The 19831-nt window shown below is 36.8% G+C and overlaps 5 protein-coding genes across 6 annotated transcripts; 3 read left to right on the top strand and 2 right to left on the bottom strand.

Moving 5' to 3' along the window:
- The first annotated feature begins 494 nt into the window (after positions 1 to 494).
- LOC147502661 (UPF0496 protein At1g20180-like) lies at positions 495 to 2314 on the top strand. Its single transcript, XM_086603890.1, has 2 exons — positions 495 to 770; positions 1198 to 2314. Exons 1-2 carry the CDS (start codon positions 731 to 733, stop codon positions 2232 to 2234), a joined length of 1077 nt encoding a protein of 358 aa, XP_086460016.1. The 5' UTR covers positions 495 to 730; the 3' UTR covers positions 2235 to 2314.
- Positions 2315 to 4445: 2131 nt separating this feature from the next.
- Positions 4446 to 9024, top strand: LOC147502660 (putative Histone-lysine N-methyltransferase ATXR5). Of its 2 annotated transcripts, none has more exons than XM_086607494.1 (6): positions 4446 to 5174; positions 5319 to 5405; positions 7548 to 7768; positions 7877 to 7977; positions 8068 to 8280; positions 8489 to 9024. In XM_086607494.1, the coding sequence occupies exons 1-6, from the start codon at positions 4775 to 4777 to the stop codon at positions 8646 to 8648; spliced, it is 1182 nt and encodes a 393-aa protein (XP_086463620.1). In that variant the 5' UTR covers positions 4446 to 4774; the 3' UTR covers positions 8649 to 9024. The 2 variants fall into 2 exon arrangements, with proteins under 2 accessions (XP_086463620.1, XP_086463621.1); XM_086607495.1 differs by having other exon boundaries at positions 4694 to 4809.
- Positions 9025 to 9360: 336 nt separating this feature from the next.
- LOC147502659 (L-type lectin-domain containing receptor kinase S.6-like) lies at positions 9361 to 11631 on the bottom strand. The gene is given in 3 exon segments (XM_086607493.1): positions 9361 to 9692; positions 9695 to 10425; positions 10517 to 11631. Coding segments are annotated over 3 exon segments (2067 nt in total). The 5' UTR covers positions 11530 to 11631; the 3' UTR covers positions 9361 to 9369.
- A 491-nt stretch (positions 11632 to 12122) lies between these two features.
- Positions 12123 to 15748, bottom strand: MFL1 (Mitochondrial substrate carrier family protein). The gene is made up of 2 exons (XM_086607496.1): positions 14458 to 15748; positions 12123 to 12496 (listed from the first exon to the last, which is right to left on the bottom strand). Exon 1 carries the CDS (start codon positions 15668 to 15670, stop codon positions 14507 to 14509), a length of 1164 nt encoding a protein of 387 aa, XP_086463622.1. The 5' UTR covers positions 15671 to 15748; the 3' UTR covers positions 12123 to 12496; positions 14458 to 14506.
- Positions 15749 to 17104: 1356 nt separating this feature from the next.
- LOC147502657 (uncharacterized protein C57A10.07) lies at positions 17105 to 19777 on the top strand. The gene is made up of 3 exons (XM_086607491.1): positions 17105 to 17854; positions 18865 to 18989; positions 19365 to 19777. The coding sequence occupies exons 1-3, from the start codon at positions 17254 to 17256 to the stop codon at positions 19683 to 19685; spliced, it is 1047 nt and encodes a 348-aa protein (XP_086463617.1). The 5' UTR covers positions 17105 to 17253; the 3' UTR covers positions 19686 to 19777.
- Positions 19778 to 19831: the final 54 nt, after the last annotated feature.

Here is a 19831-nt window from a genome sequence, read left to right as displayed (position 1 = left end):
CTTTAATTCTACTTCAATCAAAGAACGAGCAAGATTCATTAGTATTACAAAGTTGCTTACCAAGTATTTACGGCATGATCTGAATTATAATTACAGTAGTTGTGACACATAAGTTGTAGATAACTGAGTATGGCAAAATGTAATTTTTTATTATGGCAAAATGTAATTTGATCACAAAAGAATGGTGTTCTAAACTTCTAATATGAGAAGTATGTAATAGAACTGTCTCATCAAAAATTATCCAGTTTTTTAACGACAAGGTATATGAAAATAGATAGGAAACGTGAAGAAAAGAAAGCCGCATGAGGAAATCAGGAATGTTTGAGCAAATTTAGGCTAATAGCTTTGCCAGCAAGTTGGAAAAATAACCATCTCTACATCTAGATCTCCTTATGTATATTTACCACGAACAATCTATTGTGATATCTATCATTAAAAGAGATCATTGATCGAGCAGAGAAAACGTGAAGTACAATCCTCAAAACACCTTTTGTAGCACCTTTATAAGGGTATAAAAAGCATCAACCCTCAGCCTCAACAACCTAGGAAGTTGATCATAACTTCAATTATTAAAGTCTTCATAACTTCATTTGTGTCTCTTTCTTGTTAGATTCTTGAAGATTTTGGAGAAGTTGGTATGCTAGATTCAGTTCACATGTTCATGAAACTGTTGCAAGTTAACTAGCTAAGACTCCATTATTCATCATCAAGAGCAGGTCATATATAAGAGATGTGGGCAACGTTCAAAGCCTCAAGGAAGGCCACCAAAGGTATGGTTTCTATGGTAAACAACTTTAATTTGCTTTGTAATTTCATTTAGATCTACACATCAAAAACATAGCTGATTGACAATCATCCAAGATATGGTATATGATTGAATAAGTAAAGAATTTCTCTGGAAATGTTTGATTCGATCTAAGGATACATTCTATCTAGGCCTATTAATGCGTAGTCAATTAGGTTACACATAGAAGATCATCGTCACAATATATCAATAAAATCTGTTCGTCATCATGACAAGGTTAAACATTTTCGTTTGGGCTGATTTTTGTAGGAAGATTCTCTATTATGAGAAGACTATCTTCACCAAAAATCAGCCCTCAATTCATCTTATAAATCCATTTTTGGTGGTGGAGTACATTTGGAGTTCATATAACGTGCTTGTTACGTATGTTTGATAGTTTATTTTTGGTTCAGGTGGTGTGACCTTCAAATCTGTCCATGGAAGTTCAAACGTCGATGAGGAATACCTTAGTGCATTTAAAACCAAATCTTACGCCGAAGTTCAAACAAAAGCTCAATTACTTATCAACAAGCCATCTTCCTCATCTTTCTCGCATACCAATATCTCAGATATCCTTCTTGAACCTGGACAAGAAGCTATAGCTACTATTCTGAAAATGTCAAAATTCTCAAAGAATTCCAAACTCAAAGGCCTATTACATAACTACTTCAGTATTAGTGCTGAAGCGTCAATTATCTGCAGTCACCTCTTAGAAAGCATCAACAAAGTTCACTCCAACTACAAATTCATTCAAAGAGCACTAGATACAGTAGGAGAGCATTCTTTTCCTAACCATTTAACTTTTGCAAGCAACGAGCTTAGGTCCTATAATCTCCTGCACAACCCTTTCTCAAACCCAAATAAATACGATTTCAAGCTCATAAATGACCGGTATTCTTGGGTGTTACACCATCTGAAGACAAGGCGAAAAAATATAGCAAGGAAAATCAAGATAGTAAATTGTTGCAAACATGCGACTGGGGCTTGTCTCACAGTTGCATGTGGAGCGGCCACAACACTAGCAATTATCGTAGCAGCACATACCTTAGTGGGGTTACTATTGGGACCGGCGATTGTTAGTTTATCCATGAAGCAGAAGTTAAAATTTAGGTTTTTAAGAAGTGGAGTTCTGAGGAAAGTAGGAAAGCAACTTGATGTAGCTGCCAAAGGAGCTTATATTTTGAATAGGGATTTTGATACCATGGGACGACTTGTTGCGCGCCTTTATGATGACATTGAGGACAGTAAGGCTATGATAAAATTCTGTCTGGATAGAAAGGATGATAGATTCCCTTTGCAGGAAGTAGTGAAAGAACTCAGGAAGAGTGATACTGGGTTCAAAAAGAAGTTGGAGGATTTGGAAGAACATGTTTATTTATGCCTTGTCACAATAAACAGGGCGCGAGCTTTGGTAATCAAGGAAATGATGGCACCTTGCGTGGAGAGTTGAGCAACAACAGCGATGAAAAACAATAATGTACATACATTTTATTTTTTATTTTTTATATATATAGTATGTAAAAATTCACCAAGGGGTTGTTTTATTTGATTTTGTAATTTTAGAATAAAGAAATGTGTAACATATCTTCCTCAGCATATTTTTAGTGTCAGTTGTAGACTACTAGTATATCAGGAAGAGAGCACATTATATATAAAACAAGAATTATACTATAAAGACTTATTAAAGGTTATAGTTGGCGTGAAATAGCTTCCATGTTAAAGAACGTATCGTGTATGGTCATGGCCGCTAGTCTCTGAAGGGAACTTGCCGGTTGGCCCCAGACAGCTTGGGTGCCTAGTCGATCACCGGACATCAGACTGGTTCCAGCCCCCAATGAAATGCTTAGAAACTCGACAGTGGCGACACTGTGAACCAAGGGGGGGAAAGAACAATAAGGTGGCAAGACTTCACTTCCTAAAATCATAACATTTTGTTTAATTAAACATTGCATATATAAAGTGAGTTTAGGAAGACTTTTATATATGAAAGTGAGACTATCTCCAACCGTAGCAGTGATTGGCTGCCATACCCCATATATTTTCAAATTGTGGATAACAGTTTAATAATTTTGTCTACAATCGTAACACATTCCACACGCCAACTTGTATATGGCGTGTAAAATTTGTAAAAATTCACTCTCCATATGGATCATATGTTATGTGAGATATTCCGAATGTTGTGGATTTATTTTTGGAGTTCACACACCAGATGTTGTGGAGGTTGAGAGACTCACACGCCATACGACGTAAAGTGTGGTGTTGTCCGATATGATATGGAGTGTGAACACTTTGCTATCCTATTAAAACGTGTCGTATATGAGAGTGATTATACCATTTCAACTAATTTGCAGGTACCGGTTTCATAATGTAAAATTTGTAAAAATCTACCCTCCATATCATATGTTATGTGAGATATTCCAAATGTTGTGGATTTGTTTTTGGAGTTCACACGCCATATGTTGTGGAGGTTGAGAGACTATATGCCATACGACGTAAAGTGTGGTGTTGTCCGATATGATATGGAGTGTGAACACTTTGCTATCCTGTTAAAATGTGTCGAACATATGAGAGTGAGTGATTGTACCATTTTAACTAGTTTGTGGCTACCAATTTCATAATTTGGCTCGATTGGAGATTATTCGTCAAATATAACTATTTGGTGGACCGTTGGAGATAGTCTAAGCTTAGAGAGGATAAAAGAGAATATATTTTAGGCTTTTGACAAAACACCCCTATAAGAGTTAGGTGTAAATATGTAAATGCCTTTTGCAAAAGAGAACGAATTTGTGAACAGACTTGTCCACAAACATCAACTTCTCATTGGTCCAAACATTTTGTGGCCAGATAAACAGTTTTTTCAGGCATATAAACAGTTTTTCTGGGCAGTATCTCCAATCAGCACATGAGCTCTTGGAGACATCACATAGTTATATGTCCACAAAATTATTCTCTTTGCAAAATAAAAGTAAATGGTGAAAATGTGATGAACATAAGAAGCAGAACGATGAAATTTCACGAGTCACTCGAGACGCCAGGCTTTAAATGGGCTGGACAATTTTTATTTATTTTTATCGTTTGAGTGAAATGAATGATTATTGTCCAAAACTTCAAATTGGACTTGTTCAGAGTCGAACCATGGTTTACTAATTCAGTAGAATTGGTCAATTGTCTGACTTCAGCAAATCAAAGGTTGGCTTTCAAGTTCCAACTTCCAAAGCCCCCAAAATGTTGGCATGATTTCCATGTGGTTTCGCATCCACTCTCTACTTGGCCACACGCTAAAACTGTCCTTTGATCCATTCCTAGGATTTGAACATGGATTTGTTAGAGATTGATAAAATGGTATAGGTCTCTCACATCAAATCTAATCCTTGAACAAAAACTAATTTTGGGCGATTGAATGAATGATCCTTGATCTTCCTAATTAAGACTTGGATTTGACTTATAATTTTCTATATTCTCAATGATAAAACCACTAAATTTAGTGGTTGTAATTTAAGGACTCACTAAAAAAAATAACACAAATTAGGAAAAATAATCATGTAAATTCCAAATTCTCGTTTTTAAGATTATGCTATTTTTTTGTTTTTTCTAAAACGAAATTAAAAAAATTAATTGTATTGTCTTTTGGTAAGATAGATTTTTTTCCGATTCATTTTACATCGCCTAAAAATGGTAAAATCTCCACATTAAAAGTTTTGAATATCTGACCAAATACATCCCCAATTTTTCATAAACATGAACCAATTTATATCATTGAAAGATCATCATATAATTTATATATGGTAGTAATTCAAATTAAACTGCAACCAGGTGCACAACCAAACACTGTGGATCTCACCAAAACCAGCTCAGCTTTAAGTTAACGTTCACCTTCACCTGCAACTCACACACCTCCTCATTTCTGAAACAACAGGGGAAAAAAAAAAAAGAAATTTTCAATAAACCCCTCAAAGAATTACAAAAATCCCAACTCAGTCCCTTGTTTCAATGGCTTCACCAGAAAAACTCTTCCCCATCAATGGGTACGTTCGAAAAAGAACAGAAGCACCAAGACAACTTTGCCCATCATCATCATCATCATCATCATCATCAAAGGAAACAAAGAAATATAAGTCTATAAATGAAATAATGAAAGTAGCTCCAATGTGTGAGATAATTGATGATGATTGTGATGATGGTGATGGTGATGATGAAGAAGAAGCTTTTATAGTAAAAAAATATAGTGATTTGTGTTGTGAGGAATGTGGGTCAGGTGATAGATGGGATGAGATGATTCTATGTGATAAATGTGATAAAGGGTTTCATATGTTTTGTTTGAGACCCATTTTGGTTAGAATTCCTATTGGGTCTTGGTTTTGCCCAACTTGTTCTGACCAGAGAGTAAGAAGTAGGGGTTTCTTTCTTTCTTTCTTTCTATTTTTTATTTTTTATAGTTTTTGATTATTCTATACTTTTTATGTGTATGGTTTTAGGAATGTTAATGTTTTGTGAATTGATAATATTTTTTTTGAACTTTTGGAAACTTTTTTAGGTTTCCCATTGTTGCAAACAAAGATTGTTGATTTTTTTCGGATTGAGAAACGCGTTGATGTGCCGCCAAAAGGCACATCTGTTCAAGGTAACTACTGTTTTATTAATCACTGAATAAATTATTTATCGGTTAATTTATTGTTGTTTGTCTAGTATTTAGTTATGAATGTAATATAGGATGTTGAATCAATTAACGAGTCAGAGGCGCAAGCATTGCTTAGTTATCATTATATCTAGTTATGAGTAATGAGATGGAAATTGAATCAATTAACGACGTAAATGCGCCAGTATGCCCTAGTTAATATTACTATTAGTATTAGTGTCATCATTATGAGATAATTTGAAATTTATAGGTTAAAGTCTAATGAGACTCCAGTTTTTTTCTCGGTAAAAGAATTTCATTAAAAAAGCAAAGGAGGCTAAGATAGCCTGCGAGTACAAGTAAAATGAAATACAATTACCATTCTAATAAACGATCACCTCATATTCAAGTACAACAACTCATGCTATGAAATTAGAGGAATGAGTAATATGAGGAACAAATACCACCAATTTTAATACCTATTCAAATTATTTTCATACGTTAGCTGACAAGTTTAGCTAAGATACAATGGATCTTCAAACAGTATTAACCTGGAAAAATCATCAGATTTTTTGAGGACTTGGTTTGGGATATTTGGAAAGGTAAGAATTCGTGGAAATAGATTGAACTGGTTAGGTATTAGGGTAACTGGAGATAGGGTCAACAATAGAGTGGAGCGACAGGGTGATTCGTTCTATAGAATGGATATCCCAAGGGTTTGTTTCCTAGCACAATGGGATGAAGGTTGTGGTTAGGTATTAGGGTAAACGGAGATAGGATCAACAGGGTGATTCTTTCTCAAATTGGAGCAACTGTTATAGCCCTACGGGATGAAGGTTGTGTTAAGTCTTACATCAGTTATGCTTTGTCCAAGACCTACGGCTATCATGTGACTATCAACTGCTACTTTGTACTGAGGCTCTTTGAAGAAACCCCATAGTTCTCACAGTGGGGTGGTCTCGTGGGGACAAATATCAGGTAATAGAGTGGGGGGGTTGTCTTAGAGAGCTGGTTTTTTTTTGTGTGGAGATGATCTCTATGGTGGGGAGATCATATCCAGAAAAAATCAGCCCTTAGTCAATTTTTATTACAGTGATTTCCCTAAAGGGCCATTGGATAGCAAATAATACTGGTTGGTCCGAACCCCCCCTCCCCTCTAACACACACACACAAAAGAGAGGTGCCTTGGACAGAAATTACTCTGCAGTCAGTGGTTCCACTTTTTGAGAGTCTAAGGAAGATATTGGACTAGATTATTGTCTTTTTCCATAGGTTAAGAAATAATGGAAGATGCATTAAAATCTAGGGAGTTATAAATAAAGACCAAATTTGAGTGGTTTCTCCTTAGTTGAGATTAATCGCTAGGAGATGCCCAAATTGACTATTGCTTTTTTGTTACTTTTATCCTTTTCTTCTACTTCCGTCCATAATATTAGATGTCTGTGTTACAGTCTTAATAAGATAAAAAGAATAACTCTAATGTTTTAAAGGGTTATATATGTTATACCAAGACTCATTGTTTTGTGAGGATGGTAGTAATTAAAGAACTAGTACATGTTACCAAGATTGGTGCAGTAATGAGGAATTGACTTCAGACAGTGGAACCATCGAAGGATCCACTGATTTGGATGCTTTGCTGATGAGTGAAGTAGATAAGAGGTCCAAGTGTGACTGTCTGAAGTCAGCTTGTGTCTAGGTAGTGGTCAATAAATAAAGTAGCGTAAAGCATGTACAGAGCTTAGAGAACACTATCTGCAACCAAAATAGTGGGAGGAACACCTTGATCACAAGGAAGAAGAAAGTCACATCAAGTATTTTGAATTCAAATGCAATTACAAGCCGAATTTATAGACTGATCTTTTCTAGACAAGACTACAATACATTAATAATTTCTAAATGCTTTCCAAGTTCCAAGTTGACTTTCCAAACTTAATTAGGAATCTTAAACGTACTTAAATGTCATTAAACCCTATGAATATGCTGCAGCGTAGTCGTAATTGTTCTACGTAAGTTGGTATCTTAGATAAAATGGAGCTGCAAATTTATTACAACTATACTTGTTTTTTTCTTTTTGTTTTTGTTGCTGACCTTTGAGTTGGTGAATGCTTCAATATTCTTCAATATTTTCTTCCTCTTTCTTGCTTTTAGATGGTAAGAAGCGTAGGAGACGTCTAGTGATGTATAAGAAGAGGAGGAGATTGTTACCATTTGTTCCAACTGAGGATCATGCACGGAGGCTAGAACAAATGGGTTCACTTGCTACCGCCTTGACAGCCTTACACATAGAATATAGCAATGACCTCACTTACATCTGTGACATGGCCCCTAGATCTGCTAACCGGGCCGAATTTGAAAAGGGTGGTATGCAGGTTAGGATTTAAAAATCTGTTCCGTTATTTGTTATTCAAAGGGGACATTAACACGTACCTCTTTCTTTTTTCAAATGTTAAAAGTTTGATATATGGATCTTCTTTTAGGTACTCCATAAAGAAGATATAGAAACTTTAGACCAGTGCAGAGCTATGTGGAAAAAAGGAGAATGGCCTCCTCTTGTTGTAGTATTTGATCAATGTGAAGGGTACGTATGATCTTACATTATTTCTTATGTGGCTTAGCTGGCAATTATGTTTAAGAGATCCTAAACTTAAATAACGTATGCATTGAGCAGTTATACAGTAGAGGCTGACAGCCAGATCAAGGATATGACCCTAATCACCGAATACACAGGTGATGTGGATTACATAAAAAATCGAGAACATGATGATTGTGATAGTATGATGACCCTCCTTTCAGCAACAAATCCTTGTCAAAGTCTTGTCATCTGCCCTGATAAACATGGAAATATTGCTCGCTTCATCAACGGCATCAACAATCATACTCTGTAAGATGGTCTCCCCATTTGCCTTATTATAACTCTAGAAATATGTTTTAGTAACTCAAAATCTATCAGTTTCTCTGCTGTTTTATTTCAATCCTTCTCAAAATTCCTTCTATAGGATTCAAGACATTTATGTCAAGAAAATAGAACGTATCCAATATGTTAGGAAGTTCACAAACCATTATGCTTGAACCCATACATTCTGTTGCAGGGAAGGTAAGAGGAAGCAGAATGTAAAGTGTATAAGGTATAATGTAAATGGTGAATGCCGTGTTCTTCTGGTTGCAACTCGTGATATTGCTAAGGGCGAGAGGCTTTACTACGACTACAATGGATATGTGTACGAGTACCCAACTCATCACTTCATTTGAGCTGCGAATTATCTCCAGTAACTTTATACCATGAGCATATGGAATTAACATAGGAAAATCTGGCTCCTGGAAAGTCCTTTTTGGCCAATTTAATTATTTGTAGTTGCTAAATTAGCATCATTACATTCATTGTAATCCTGGTCCATTGTTCGGCCATGAAAAATTTAGGGTTTACTAGAAGAGTTATTTGGCAACTGTTGAATTAAAATTTGTTTATTTTGATTGTAATTTGCGGGAAGCAATAACTTAGATCATTTTTTTTCCAATCTTGTGTTTACACTAGGAGGTGTTCTTGTCATTAGACTTGAACCCAGGCAATTTTTGTAGTCGAGGATATGGATTTCAGAAAATTAATTCATTTTTTGCTTTTCCTGAATCCCAAATTATTGATGTATGGAAATTTCCAGAAGTTACTAATTGTAATAGAGAGAATTTAAGGGGAAAGAAGGCTAATAAGTATAAAAAGTTAAAAACAACCTTAAGAATGATTACTGTAGGATGGATGTCAACAACTTTTTAACAGAGACTTCAAAATACCATTCATGCCATAGACAGCTTACATGTCATACAGAACACTTCCAAACACTAGAAAAACAATAAATTGTTAAAAAAGGAAATACCGAATTATTGAAAAAAAAAAAAAAAAAAAAAAAACAGAAATGAAATTCGGTTTTTTTATTGTTTTACGAGCAGTCGTGTATATTCAGTACTATTTTTCATATTAGTTGAAATGAGTTCGTGGGGTTGACCATGGAGAATCTGCCTGCAGTATGTCTTCAGCATCTTGAGGAAGATGGAACACAAGTCTGGTCTCTGGCTTCCTTCGTGGTAAGATAGGGAATGGAGCTTCTCCTCTGAGCATCCTCTCTGCTTCCTTCATTGTTGGCCTCTTTGTAGAGTCAGGGTGCACGCAAGAAAGTCCTACCATGAGCATTCCCTCAATTGCTACCTTGTCGAAGCTCTCCTGCAATCGTTGATCAACAGCCTCCAGCAGAGTTCCTTTAGCCCTCATTTCCCACACCCAATCAACCAACACAATTCCCCATTATCTACTGCCAGCCTTCCAGTTGCTACCTCTAACACCACCACACCAAAGCTGTATACATCTGACTTATCAGTGGGAACACCTGTATGAACATATTCAGGTGCAAGATACCCCATTGTTCCTGCTGGTATGGTTGCTTCTCGTGTACTTCTGTTACGTTCATAAAGCTCTGCCAAGCCAAAATCTCCAAGCTTTGCAGTATATTCTGCATCAAGCATTATGTTACATGTCTTCACGTCTCGATGAATTATTTGTGTCTCACACTCTTCATGCAGGTAAATAAGCGCAGAAGCAACGCCAAGGATAATTTTCTGTCTGCGTTCCCAGGTGAGAACTGTTGGTGAGTTGGGTCTGGCAGTCTTATGTAGGATCTTGTCCAGGCTTCCATTGGCCATGTGTTCATAAACCAGGACCAATTCTTTCCCTTCAGAACACCATCCTAAGAGCTTAACCAAGTGCTTATGTTTCAAGCAACCCACATTTGCCGCTAACTCATTGGTGAAGGGGTCGCTGAAGGGACCAAGTTGGTTTATCTGACTGAATCTCTTGATCGCGACTTCCTTCCCAGATTTCAGGGACCCCTCATATACAACACCAGACGCTCCCTCACCGATGATTCTACTTTGGTGGAATCCTCTTGTGGCTGCTTTTATCTCATAAAGTGAGAGTCTTGTTGGTAAACTTCTGGTGAGTTCTCGAGTTCTATTGCGTCCTTCAATGCTCCTATGCGACCTGAGATTCAATTATCATTCATTAGACAACAGATATAATTTGACAAATAAAATTTTCAGATTCTCTAAAATAGATTTCCAGCAGTTACTACCTGAACCAAAATCCTACAGCGCCAATGGAGACCAAGAGAAATGCTGCTGCTCCTCCCCCCAAACCGAGACCAAAGTCTCCTGCTTTGCTTGTTTTTCTTCTTGGCTGGACATGAAAATCTGTATATAGGAAATCAAAATCAACGCTATCTGCTAAGCACGTCGAGCATTCGTTGTCATCCTCTTCCCCTCTATCATAGTTTGTCGGCGATGAATGAAACCCGTATGTCTTAAATTGCCAACTCTGCACAAGATGACGTGCAGAACCCAATTGTCCATTCGAAGCAGAGAAACCAATGTGCATAAACTCCTTCACTACCGGCTCCGAAAGATCAATATCAACAGAAAGAATTGGATCAGGAGGCTTGAATGGTGAGTAACTAACCCAAACACTCATCATCTTTTTCTCATCCTCATATTCGATCCAAGACGTAATGTACCTCCCACTTTTAAGATCAATCCCAACTGAATTTGCTTCAACAGACGCAAACGAAACAACTGTATCAACATCTAGACCGATATGATTATCGTTAGTGTCTCCAAGTCTAGGGTCAAAACTAGTATCGAATTCAACTGCAATGAAAGATTCTTGAGCACCGGTTGTGTCATGATTTGGAAGACCCATGTAACCAGAAGTACTACTAACAGAAGTAGCATTAGAAGTGATAAGAAAAATGAGACCGTCTCCAGAAGAATATTGAGAAGGTGTTGGAGTTATCACGAAGGCGAAATGACATGAAAAAGAGGCAGTAGAATTAGTTAAAGGATCAAGAAAACGAATTGGGTATGTGTATAAAGCTCTTCCAACTCCTTTAGGAAAAGAAGAAGGAGAAGAAGAAGAAGAAGAATAAGAAGAAAGAGGTTGGGCTTCTTGAGTAAGACTAATGGCGTCATTAAAGAAAGAAGCATCACCATAAAGAGTGAAATTGTTGTCTAATGCTAAAGAAAGAGAAGTACTCAAGAAGAAGAAAAATATGAAAAATGAAATGAAGAAGATGAAATGAGAAGAACCCATTGTTGTAATGAAGGAGAATATCTTTACCTATGATGAGGTTTTGAGAAAATGTCCTTGTATCTTTGGTGCAAAAGTGAGAGAAAGAAAGAGAAAACTGATGGAGTTTGTGTGATTTTTCTTGTCTGAAGTAATCTTTTTGTTGAAAAGAATCAATATTTTGGAGAATTTGGGACGAAGATGAGTGAAAACTCCATGAGACTTCTTCAGAAGAGCATCACAGAGAGAGAAGAAAGGAATAACTAATTCTTCCCGCTAGTTTTATAAAACCGTTATTCGGTTTATCTGTTTTCTTGATTAAAGAACACAAGGCCCATTAAGTAAGAGGTCAACGAAGCACACTTGTATATTTTAGTTTTGGTTAGATGGGCACCCTAATGGCACGAGCACTGCATCTTCTTAAGTAATTGCCACTACATTTAACCTGAAGTAGAATAGGGTTATCTGTTTTCATTCCTCACCTCCAATTTCCTTTCCAAAAAAAAATCCATGTAAACTTGAGCTAGAATACTGTAGCTTTGAACAAAACCTATTTTGCAAGTAACTAGTAGGTTAAAGAAATAAATATGGAGTTCATTCAGACAAAACCATTAGCATTCTCTACAACGTAATATTAAAAAAATAATAATAACAATTGGGTTTAAAATTCACAAAAAACATGCCACTGATGAAACATGCTATAACAGTTTCACCATCAATCTGTCAAAATATCACATAATAATAGCATCATCATTGATGAAATACTTCTTTCATGGCCAATTACCAGCACCACTTCATTACAATATTCATTAAGAACCACACCATTCAACTTAAGAGGCGGGGGCATGGCCTAATACCCTAATCTTCATTCCTGAGTTGCACAAAACAACCATATCTTTTGAAGTGAGTATAAATTCCCAACACATCACCGTTTGTTTCTGCCACTACTTCACTGTTTAACAGTCTGCAACACCACTCTATAAAGTTATACCTGCAAGTATAGTAGGTTAGCCAGTAAAACAAACACCATCACTAGTTATATCTACTAATGCCACCTAAAAATTACGAGTTGCTAAAGCTGAAACGACCACATTATCAGTGAGTTGAACCTGTGGAGTCAGCTTTAAAACAAAAGATTCAGAGTAGATCAAAGTTGCAATACTGCAATACCTACAATTTCAGTAGGTTAATCTTGAAAACACCACAGATCGATTACAAGTTTAAATTAATTTCGAACCATAGAAGTATAAAAATTCAAACACTAATCAATGCCCAAACTGAGTGGCAGATCAAAAGTAATGAAGAAAGCGACCATAATCAATGCAATGTATGGAACTGTAAGATTCCCCTTCATCAGAACTGAATGATTTGGTTTTTCATAAATACATGGAAAGTGTCCACAGTTGCAGTTCCTAGGGACAGATAACAGGATGCTCACACACAAATTAAAGAGGATGTATCATTACAAGGCCAAAGAAACTAAGAAAATATGTAACCAACCTTGCACTATGAGCAACTGCGCAAAGATGCTTCTAAACAAGGAGCTCAAATCAAGTAAGAACATTATATTTTGAGGGAGAGGTCGGCAGACTACACTAAGATTGAAGATCATATTGGCCGGAAGGATAAGACAACAAGGCCTTTCTTAAGTTTAAAGTTAGGTCTAGACAAAGGATGCACATCTACAAACTCTTAATGAGATTTCATCAAGCTCACTACAAGACTCCGTCATGTTTGCCATGTTTCCTCGTAAAATTCACCGTTGCAGAAGTTCTCAAGCTTGTCTCCCCTCTTAGGCCCTTTGCCTGCGGTTGCTAGGCACATATAGGGCAGGGATCGGGTCGGGTTTGGGTTGGATATGGCTATATCCGAATCTGAATCCGAATAGTTTCATAATATCCGAACCCGAATCCGATTATATCCGAAATTTAATATCCGAACCCGACCCGAACCTAACCGAACCCAACTAACCCGATCGGATAACACTAAAAATTCAAAAAAGCCCAAAAAATATATCCGAACCCGAACCCGAACCCGAATAAGTAAACGGATATAAAAATCGACCCAAACCCGAACTGTTCGGGTTCGGGTCAAACCCAACCCGATTCCCTGCCCTAGGCACATATGAGCCTAGATCAGTAGGGCGCCACCTAGACTGAAGCTCTCCACTAGCTCCTAACTACCTTCGACTGCTAGGCACATATGAGCCTAGATCAGTAGGGCACCACCTAGACTGAAGCTCTCCACTAGCTCCTAACTACCTTCGACTGCTTATGCCGCCACAAGTCTACAATATAATGCTTTGCAAACACTATTTACTAAAGCAACTTACAATGTAAGACGTGAATAAATTGCATTTGGACTTACATGCAGATACGGATACTCTGATCATTGAGATTTTCCCAGAGCAAACTTTTCATCTCCTTCCAACAATCAATTGGTTTTACTCCAAATTTCAAAACTAAACAATATTAGATCTATGGCCAATCTTCAGATGGAGTAATTTCCTGATAAAATTATTCCCATCAATCACAGCTCCATATTGTTTTTAGGGTACAGAGAAGACAAAAATAGGATCGTCAAGAGGAACATGAAGGGCTTCACTATAAGAACAAGTGCCTCACGCAAAATTTTCTTTCCTTAATTCATCAGGTTTGCTTCTCTTTCTTGTTGTATGCCAATCTTGCCTGTTTCGTCTCCTTTTACATCTATATCTTCGGAAGAATCATATTCTTTCAAAATTTTGTACTCCAGATAATAAACAAACTAAAAAGAATCTCCGTGATTGTCATATAATTTTCTAGAGATATATGAATGCGTAATAGTTAAAGAATACTTCAGCAACCCAAGAGTTCGTTCTTAAAAGAAGTTGCATTTATTTACTGTATAAACACCAAAACAACAACTAAATGAATACATAAATAAATATAATGCATTATAACAAACTGTCACCTTCGCAAAATTTGTGAAATATCCTCAACAAATACACCAAAATGTTGAATCAGGCAGGAGCAGACACCATCTCCTCAGACTCCTTTTTGCTAAGGTACTGATGCAACAACATAAGCCTAGCCGTCTCAAATGCAAAGTAACCCAATGCAGAAAAACAAGCACTATGAAGAACCCTTGGACCCATACCACGCGTAAATCCAACCCACCCTTCTTCCAGCAAAATTTGCTTTACAGTGGACGTAACTCCACCATACACATTTGCAGCAATCTTAGTACCAACTTCTACTTGAGCTTGTGTCATCAATCTAGTCTTAACCACATCCAAAGGCGTCGTAAGTGAAGCTGATATCGCCCCTGCTAACGCCCCACAACACACACTCTCAAATGGTTCCAAATGACCTTTCTTAGTTTTAGCCAGCACTGCGGCTTTCAAATACTCAAACGATGAATAACTCAACACCCCAGCAGGTAAATTCCTAAGCAAAGTCGCAGTATAACCAGCATATAAACCCAATATCCCGTCTTTCTGTAATATACTCAACAAAACTTGCCAAGACCTACCCACCACACTGGCTTGCATCCTTTGAGTAATAAGCTCTTTCGGCACCATTACAGCTGAAGACACAATATTCCCCATTGCACCAGCAGTTGGTGGAATTAAAACAGATGGGTATCCACTAAATTTCGATAAAAACGACTTGCCAAACTCACAAGTACCAAAATAAATTGCAGAAGAAACAGTTGAACCAACAATTACAGCAGAAATGCCGCTATAAAAACCCAATATTCCCTTTGCTTGGAAAGTTTTCACAATGGCATCTACACTTCCTTTGTAAATTTGAGTTGCCCCTTTAGTTTGTAACTTTGTTTTAATAGTGTCTAAAGGTAAAAGACAGACGTAAGTAAAAGCACCAGCCATACCTCCAGCTGATGAACCAATGAGTGCTTTCTCAAAAGTTGTCAAGTTTTTCATCAAAGTCTGAATCTTTGGACTCCCTTTAGCAATGGGGTTAATCCAATTTTTTGGTTTGGGGGTAGAAAATTTTTGTTCCATTGAAATGGAAGTTGAAGAGAATGTGATACTGTTGTTTGGAGGAGATAAGAGAGTGTCGTTGAAATGTGTGAAAAGGTTGTCGAAATTAGTGAGACTTTGAAGGTAGGCAGTGGTATTTGGAGGTGGAAGACCAAGTGATGCAGAGAGCTTCTTCTCCATTTTTGAAGCCTTTCTATCCTTGTCCTCAACTTTGTCAAAACGTGTAACGTTGGATTTATAGAGCAGGGACTAGGTGACGTGGGTGAACTTGGATCCAGGAATATTTTTGGATTCTATTTATCAAGGTTCTCGGCCAAATCTTGTCCGTCCGAGTCACAGATTAGCTTCCAAAGAAAATAGTCGACATATTGTTTTACAGTTTTTTGGTGTGGGCACCCATTATGTACCTTTTACTGACATTAAAATTGGTGAGCTGTGCAATTCAAGACTCAAAAGGTACACTTTGCGGTAAAAAAAATTGATATAAAAAATTTGATTTAGACCTTCCTCTAAGATGGCTAAATCCCTCATGTTATTACTTATTGTTGTTGACTTGTTGTTCGAAACTTGCTTATTGCCTGGAAGCAATCTATCAATCCATACTTTAATTTTGCTACCATTATGTCAAGGTCTATTTAGAGTCTAAAAAATACCCCAACTAAAAAGGTGCTAGACGGATTTTATTTGTGGTGGGAGTATGTGTATGTTTGAAAGGCTTCCAACATACTGATAGGTTGTCAAGATATAGTCTCAATTTCGCATAGAAAGTTATTTTAGATTTTGGATACGGATAATTGTTTAAATTATAATGTTGAGACATTTTCAAGTTCAATTTGGCTACTAAGTTGATGAGAACTCTGCAGTTAGGGCATTTCCAATGGGGGGTGTAAAATTACACCTCCACCTAGGCTCCACGTACGTGCCATTAGGATTTTACACTTATAATTGTATATTATTGTATAGCTTATAAATATCCACACTCTATACTTCTCCATGGAAGAGTGTAAAAAAATAGATTTTAAACTCGGACGTCACCTCTTTAATTTAAAGCGGGGCGTCGGCCGACGTGACGTCCGAATTAAAAAATTACTTTAGAATTAGAAAGGGCGTTACTTTCCAAGTGGCGTCCAAAATTATTTCACTCGGGCGACGGGTTCGAGTGTCGCATGAAACTTTTATTAACCCAATAAATGAGAGGGAGAATTCCCCACCCTCTCTATTAGCTAATACACTATTACCTACGGTATAGCACTCCCATTGGAGAGAATTTTTTTATATTTGAGGTGTAAAATTTTAACTCTATACGGTTTACACCCCCCATTGGAGATGCCCTTAAACATGCTTAGACAAAAACAATTTAAGAATGAGTAATATCATGAGAAGTTTTGTAGGGACAAAACCCCACACTACAGTGCCGAGTGAAAACAAGACTACCATAAAAAGGATCGTTACATTTTAATATGTGATTCACAGTACTAGTAATTTTAATTTGTAATTGATCCTTTTAAACAAAAAATAAAATAAATCATTTTATATTTTATGACATTCAATAAAAATATATGGAAAAAAAAAAAAAAATCACAGCTAAAGTGGGTGCTCTTAAAAATCACGTCCGCGTGTAAGTTGTTATTACAAGAAACGAGCGAGAGGGGATCTCATTCCATCAAACTCATGATCCAATCCATTATTCCCACAAATCACACTCTGTACATTCTCTAAATCTAAAATTTATTTCCTATACATACAATCAATCCAATGCTACCATGAACAATCCACCATTCCCAACAAGTAGTCCCAAAGCATTTCCAGCATACCCAAGAGCAGATTTTGATATAGAGTCAGGCACCTTTAGAAAACAACCAAGAAAGCCCAAACCATCCATACCCAACTCCGTTAAAATGCTTAAATCAATCTCAATTCGTCTCTACTACTATTACAAACTACACCCTATATTATTTTTTTTCCTTTCTTTATCACTTGGTGTAACAATTTTAATTATTTTTTCCGTTTATGAAAGACGTTTTCGGTTAAGTTATAGGCAGAGTGAAGAAATGGGTTTGGTTTCCAAGAATTCTTACCCGTTTTCGAATCTTAGGAATTTAGTTATGGTAGCTGGTCATTCAGTTTATACTAGTAGTAGTTGTGGGAAAGTTGATAAGGAGGATTCATGGTTTTTAGAGAGTTATCAGAAACATCCTGGGCAGGCTACTACTTTTTTGAGGCATATTAAGGAAGGGGTTGATATTGTGTCGAAAGACGTGGAGGCTTTACTTTTGTTTAGTGGTGGGGAGACTAGGAAAGATGCTGGTCCTAGAAGTGAGGCTCAGAGTTACTGGGCTGTTGCTGAATCAAAGGACTGGTTCGGTGAGTTTGTTATTGTTTTTTGAGTTGTTTGATCATTACTTGTTAGATATAAGTGCTCTCCACAATGTTCAAATGTTGATCACTTGTTAGTCAATTTTATAGGATAGGGATAAATAGAAATGTGGATTGTAAGTGGCTGTGTTGTAGATGGTGACCACAAAAATTTCCGTTTTTTCTCTATTAATAGAGGTTGGTTAATTGTGTTTCTACTTGCACATTATGAGATCAATCATCTAAGTTAATATTGTGGTTTACTTGCGCCATACGAAATCAATCATCTAAGTTAATATTGTGGTTAGCTTGTAGTTGCTCAATTCCTTTCGCAGGGTAACTCCAACCTCTCTTTGGAGTCTACAATGTGGTACTATAGTTAAGCCGTGTCGTGTTAGGTACTGTTAGTGTTGTGTTATTGGTGGTGATTATGAGTGTGCAGTTACATAATGCGGACTTCTTGGTTGACAAGGGGTATATATATATATATATATATATATATACTTCTCCTTCTTAAGTTCCGCTGTATCTCTAGATGTAGGAAACTTATTCCCATGAATATGGATTTTCAAAGTCCTCTAAACTATTTTCAGGTTGATTGGAATGTTTTTCTTCCCAATTTCAATATGACTCACTTCACATTGAGCCTATCAGTGCACTTGGTCACTTGGACAGAAGTATTTTGAAGTGACTTGCACTTTAGCTTCTTTGACTAAAATCTTCTGTGACTGAAATCTTAGCAAATTATAACTGGGAACACCTTATAAATCATATTGGAGAGTCCAACATATTTTTCCATACATATTTTATTTTTATTTTAATATTTTTTTTTAACAAACGGCTTTTGGAAATCATTTTTTTGGCAGTAGTTTTTTTTTTTTTTTTTTTTTTGGCTAGAATTAGATTGAGGAAATTTCCTTTTATTCAATACTCTCTACTTCAGTTAGTTCAAGAGTTGCTGTTTGAGATTTTCTTTGGATCCGATGGTTCATCTTTTTGAGGTTTTATATCTTGTACAGGCAAGCAAGACGGTGTGAGATCGAGAGCACTTACAGAAGAACACGCAAGGGACAGTTTTGAGAACCTTCTATTTAGTGTGTGCCGGTTTCGGGAACTTACTGGCTCATACCCTGACAACATAACTGTGAGCTCATTATCTCTTTGACGAATGCTTCTTGCTTGTCTTAATTCTTCTAGTTTGAGAACTAGCCAATTCTATGACCCTGTTTCAGGTTGACCTGGGGCATAGTAACCCCATTGTTCACTGAAACTACTCTATCTCTGTCAATGTAATATACATGAATAATTGAATTTGGTGTAGGGTTTAATATCCTTGCTAACTGCTCAAGCTTGTCTTAAAAGGAAATGATTGAACTAGAAATATTTTCTGGTTATAAGTTCATAACTCGGGCTTATAACAGAGTACAACACCGAAGCACTCTTCACATTAGATTAACCACTGGATCTAAATTTCTGCATAGTTGGTTCATCATTTCGATTTCCATTTAATTGAATGCAGGTTGTAAGCTATGATTTCAAGGAGGAAAGGTTTTCACATCTTCACCGCTCAGCAATTAGGTTTCCAGAAGCAAGGTTCTTCTACTCTGGGACCCCAGCTTCATCTACTTCAAAAGAAGCAGCACTGAAAGGTGAAGCATTAGTCAGGACCCAATTCCAAGATGACCCTTATGGGTGTTTGGGTTCTCTCCGGCGTAAGAAACTTGGACGTGATCCATTCCACCGCTCAATCCCCTACCCAAATGGCTGCCCCGAGCTGAAAGAGTTGTTTAGATATTGTGGTGTAACTCCATATCCTGGAACTCTTCCTTGGTCTCCATAGATATAAGTTGTAACAATGAATTAGAAATTTAAACATGTATTAACCCTAATTATTTTATTTCGTCCCAATAAAGCTGCAGCTCCATTTGGCTATTCTCTTCTCTACTTCTTATGCGGCAAATGGCCGTTTCAACTTTGAACTACTCG

Source organism: Coptis chinensis, chromosome 4, assembly GCF_015680905.1.
Source record: "Coptis chinensis isolate HL-2020 chromosome 4, ASM1568090v1, whole genome shotgun sequence".
In the NCBI taxonomy this organism is placed as follows: Eukaryota; Viridiplantae; Streptophyta; class Magnoliopsida; order Ranunculales; family Ranunculaceae; genus Coptis; species Coptis chinensis.
This window is presented reverse-complemented; position numbering and strand designations above follow the sequence as displayed.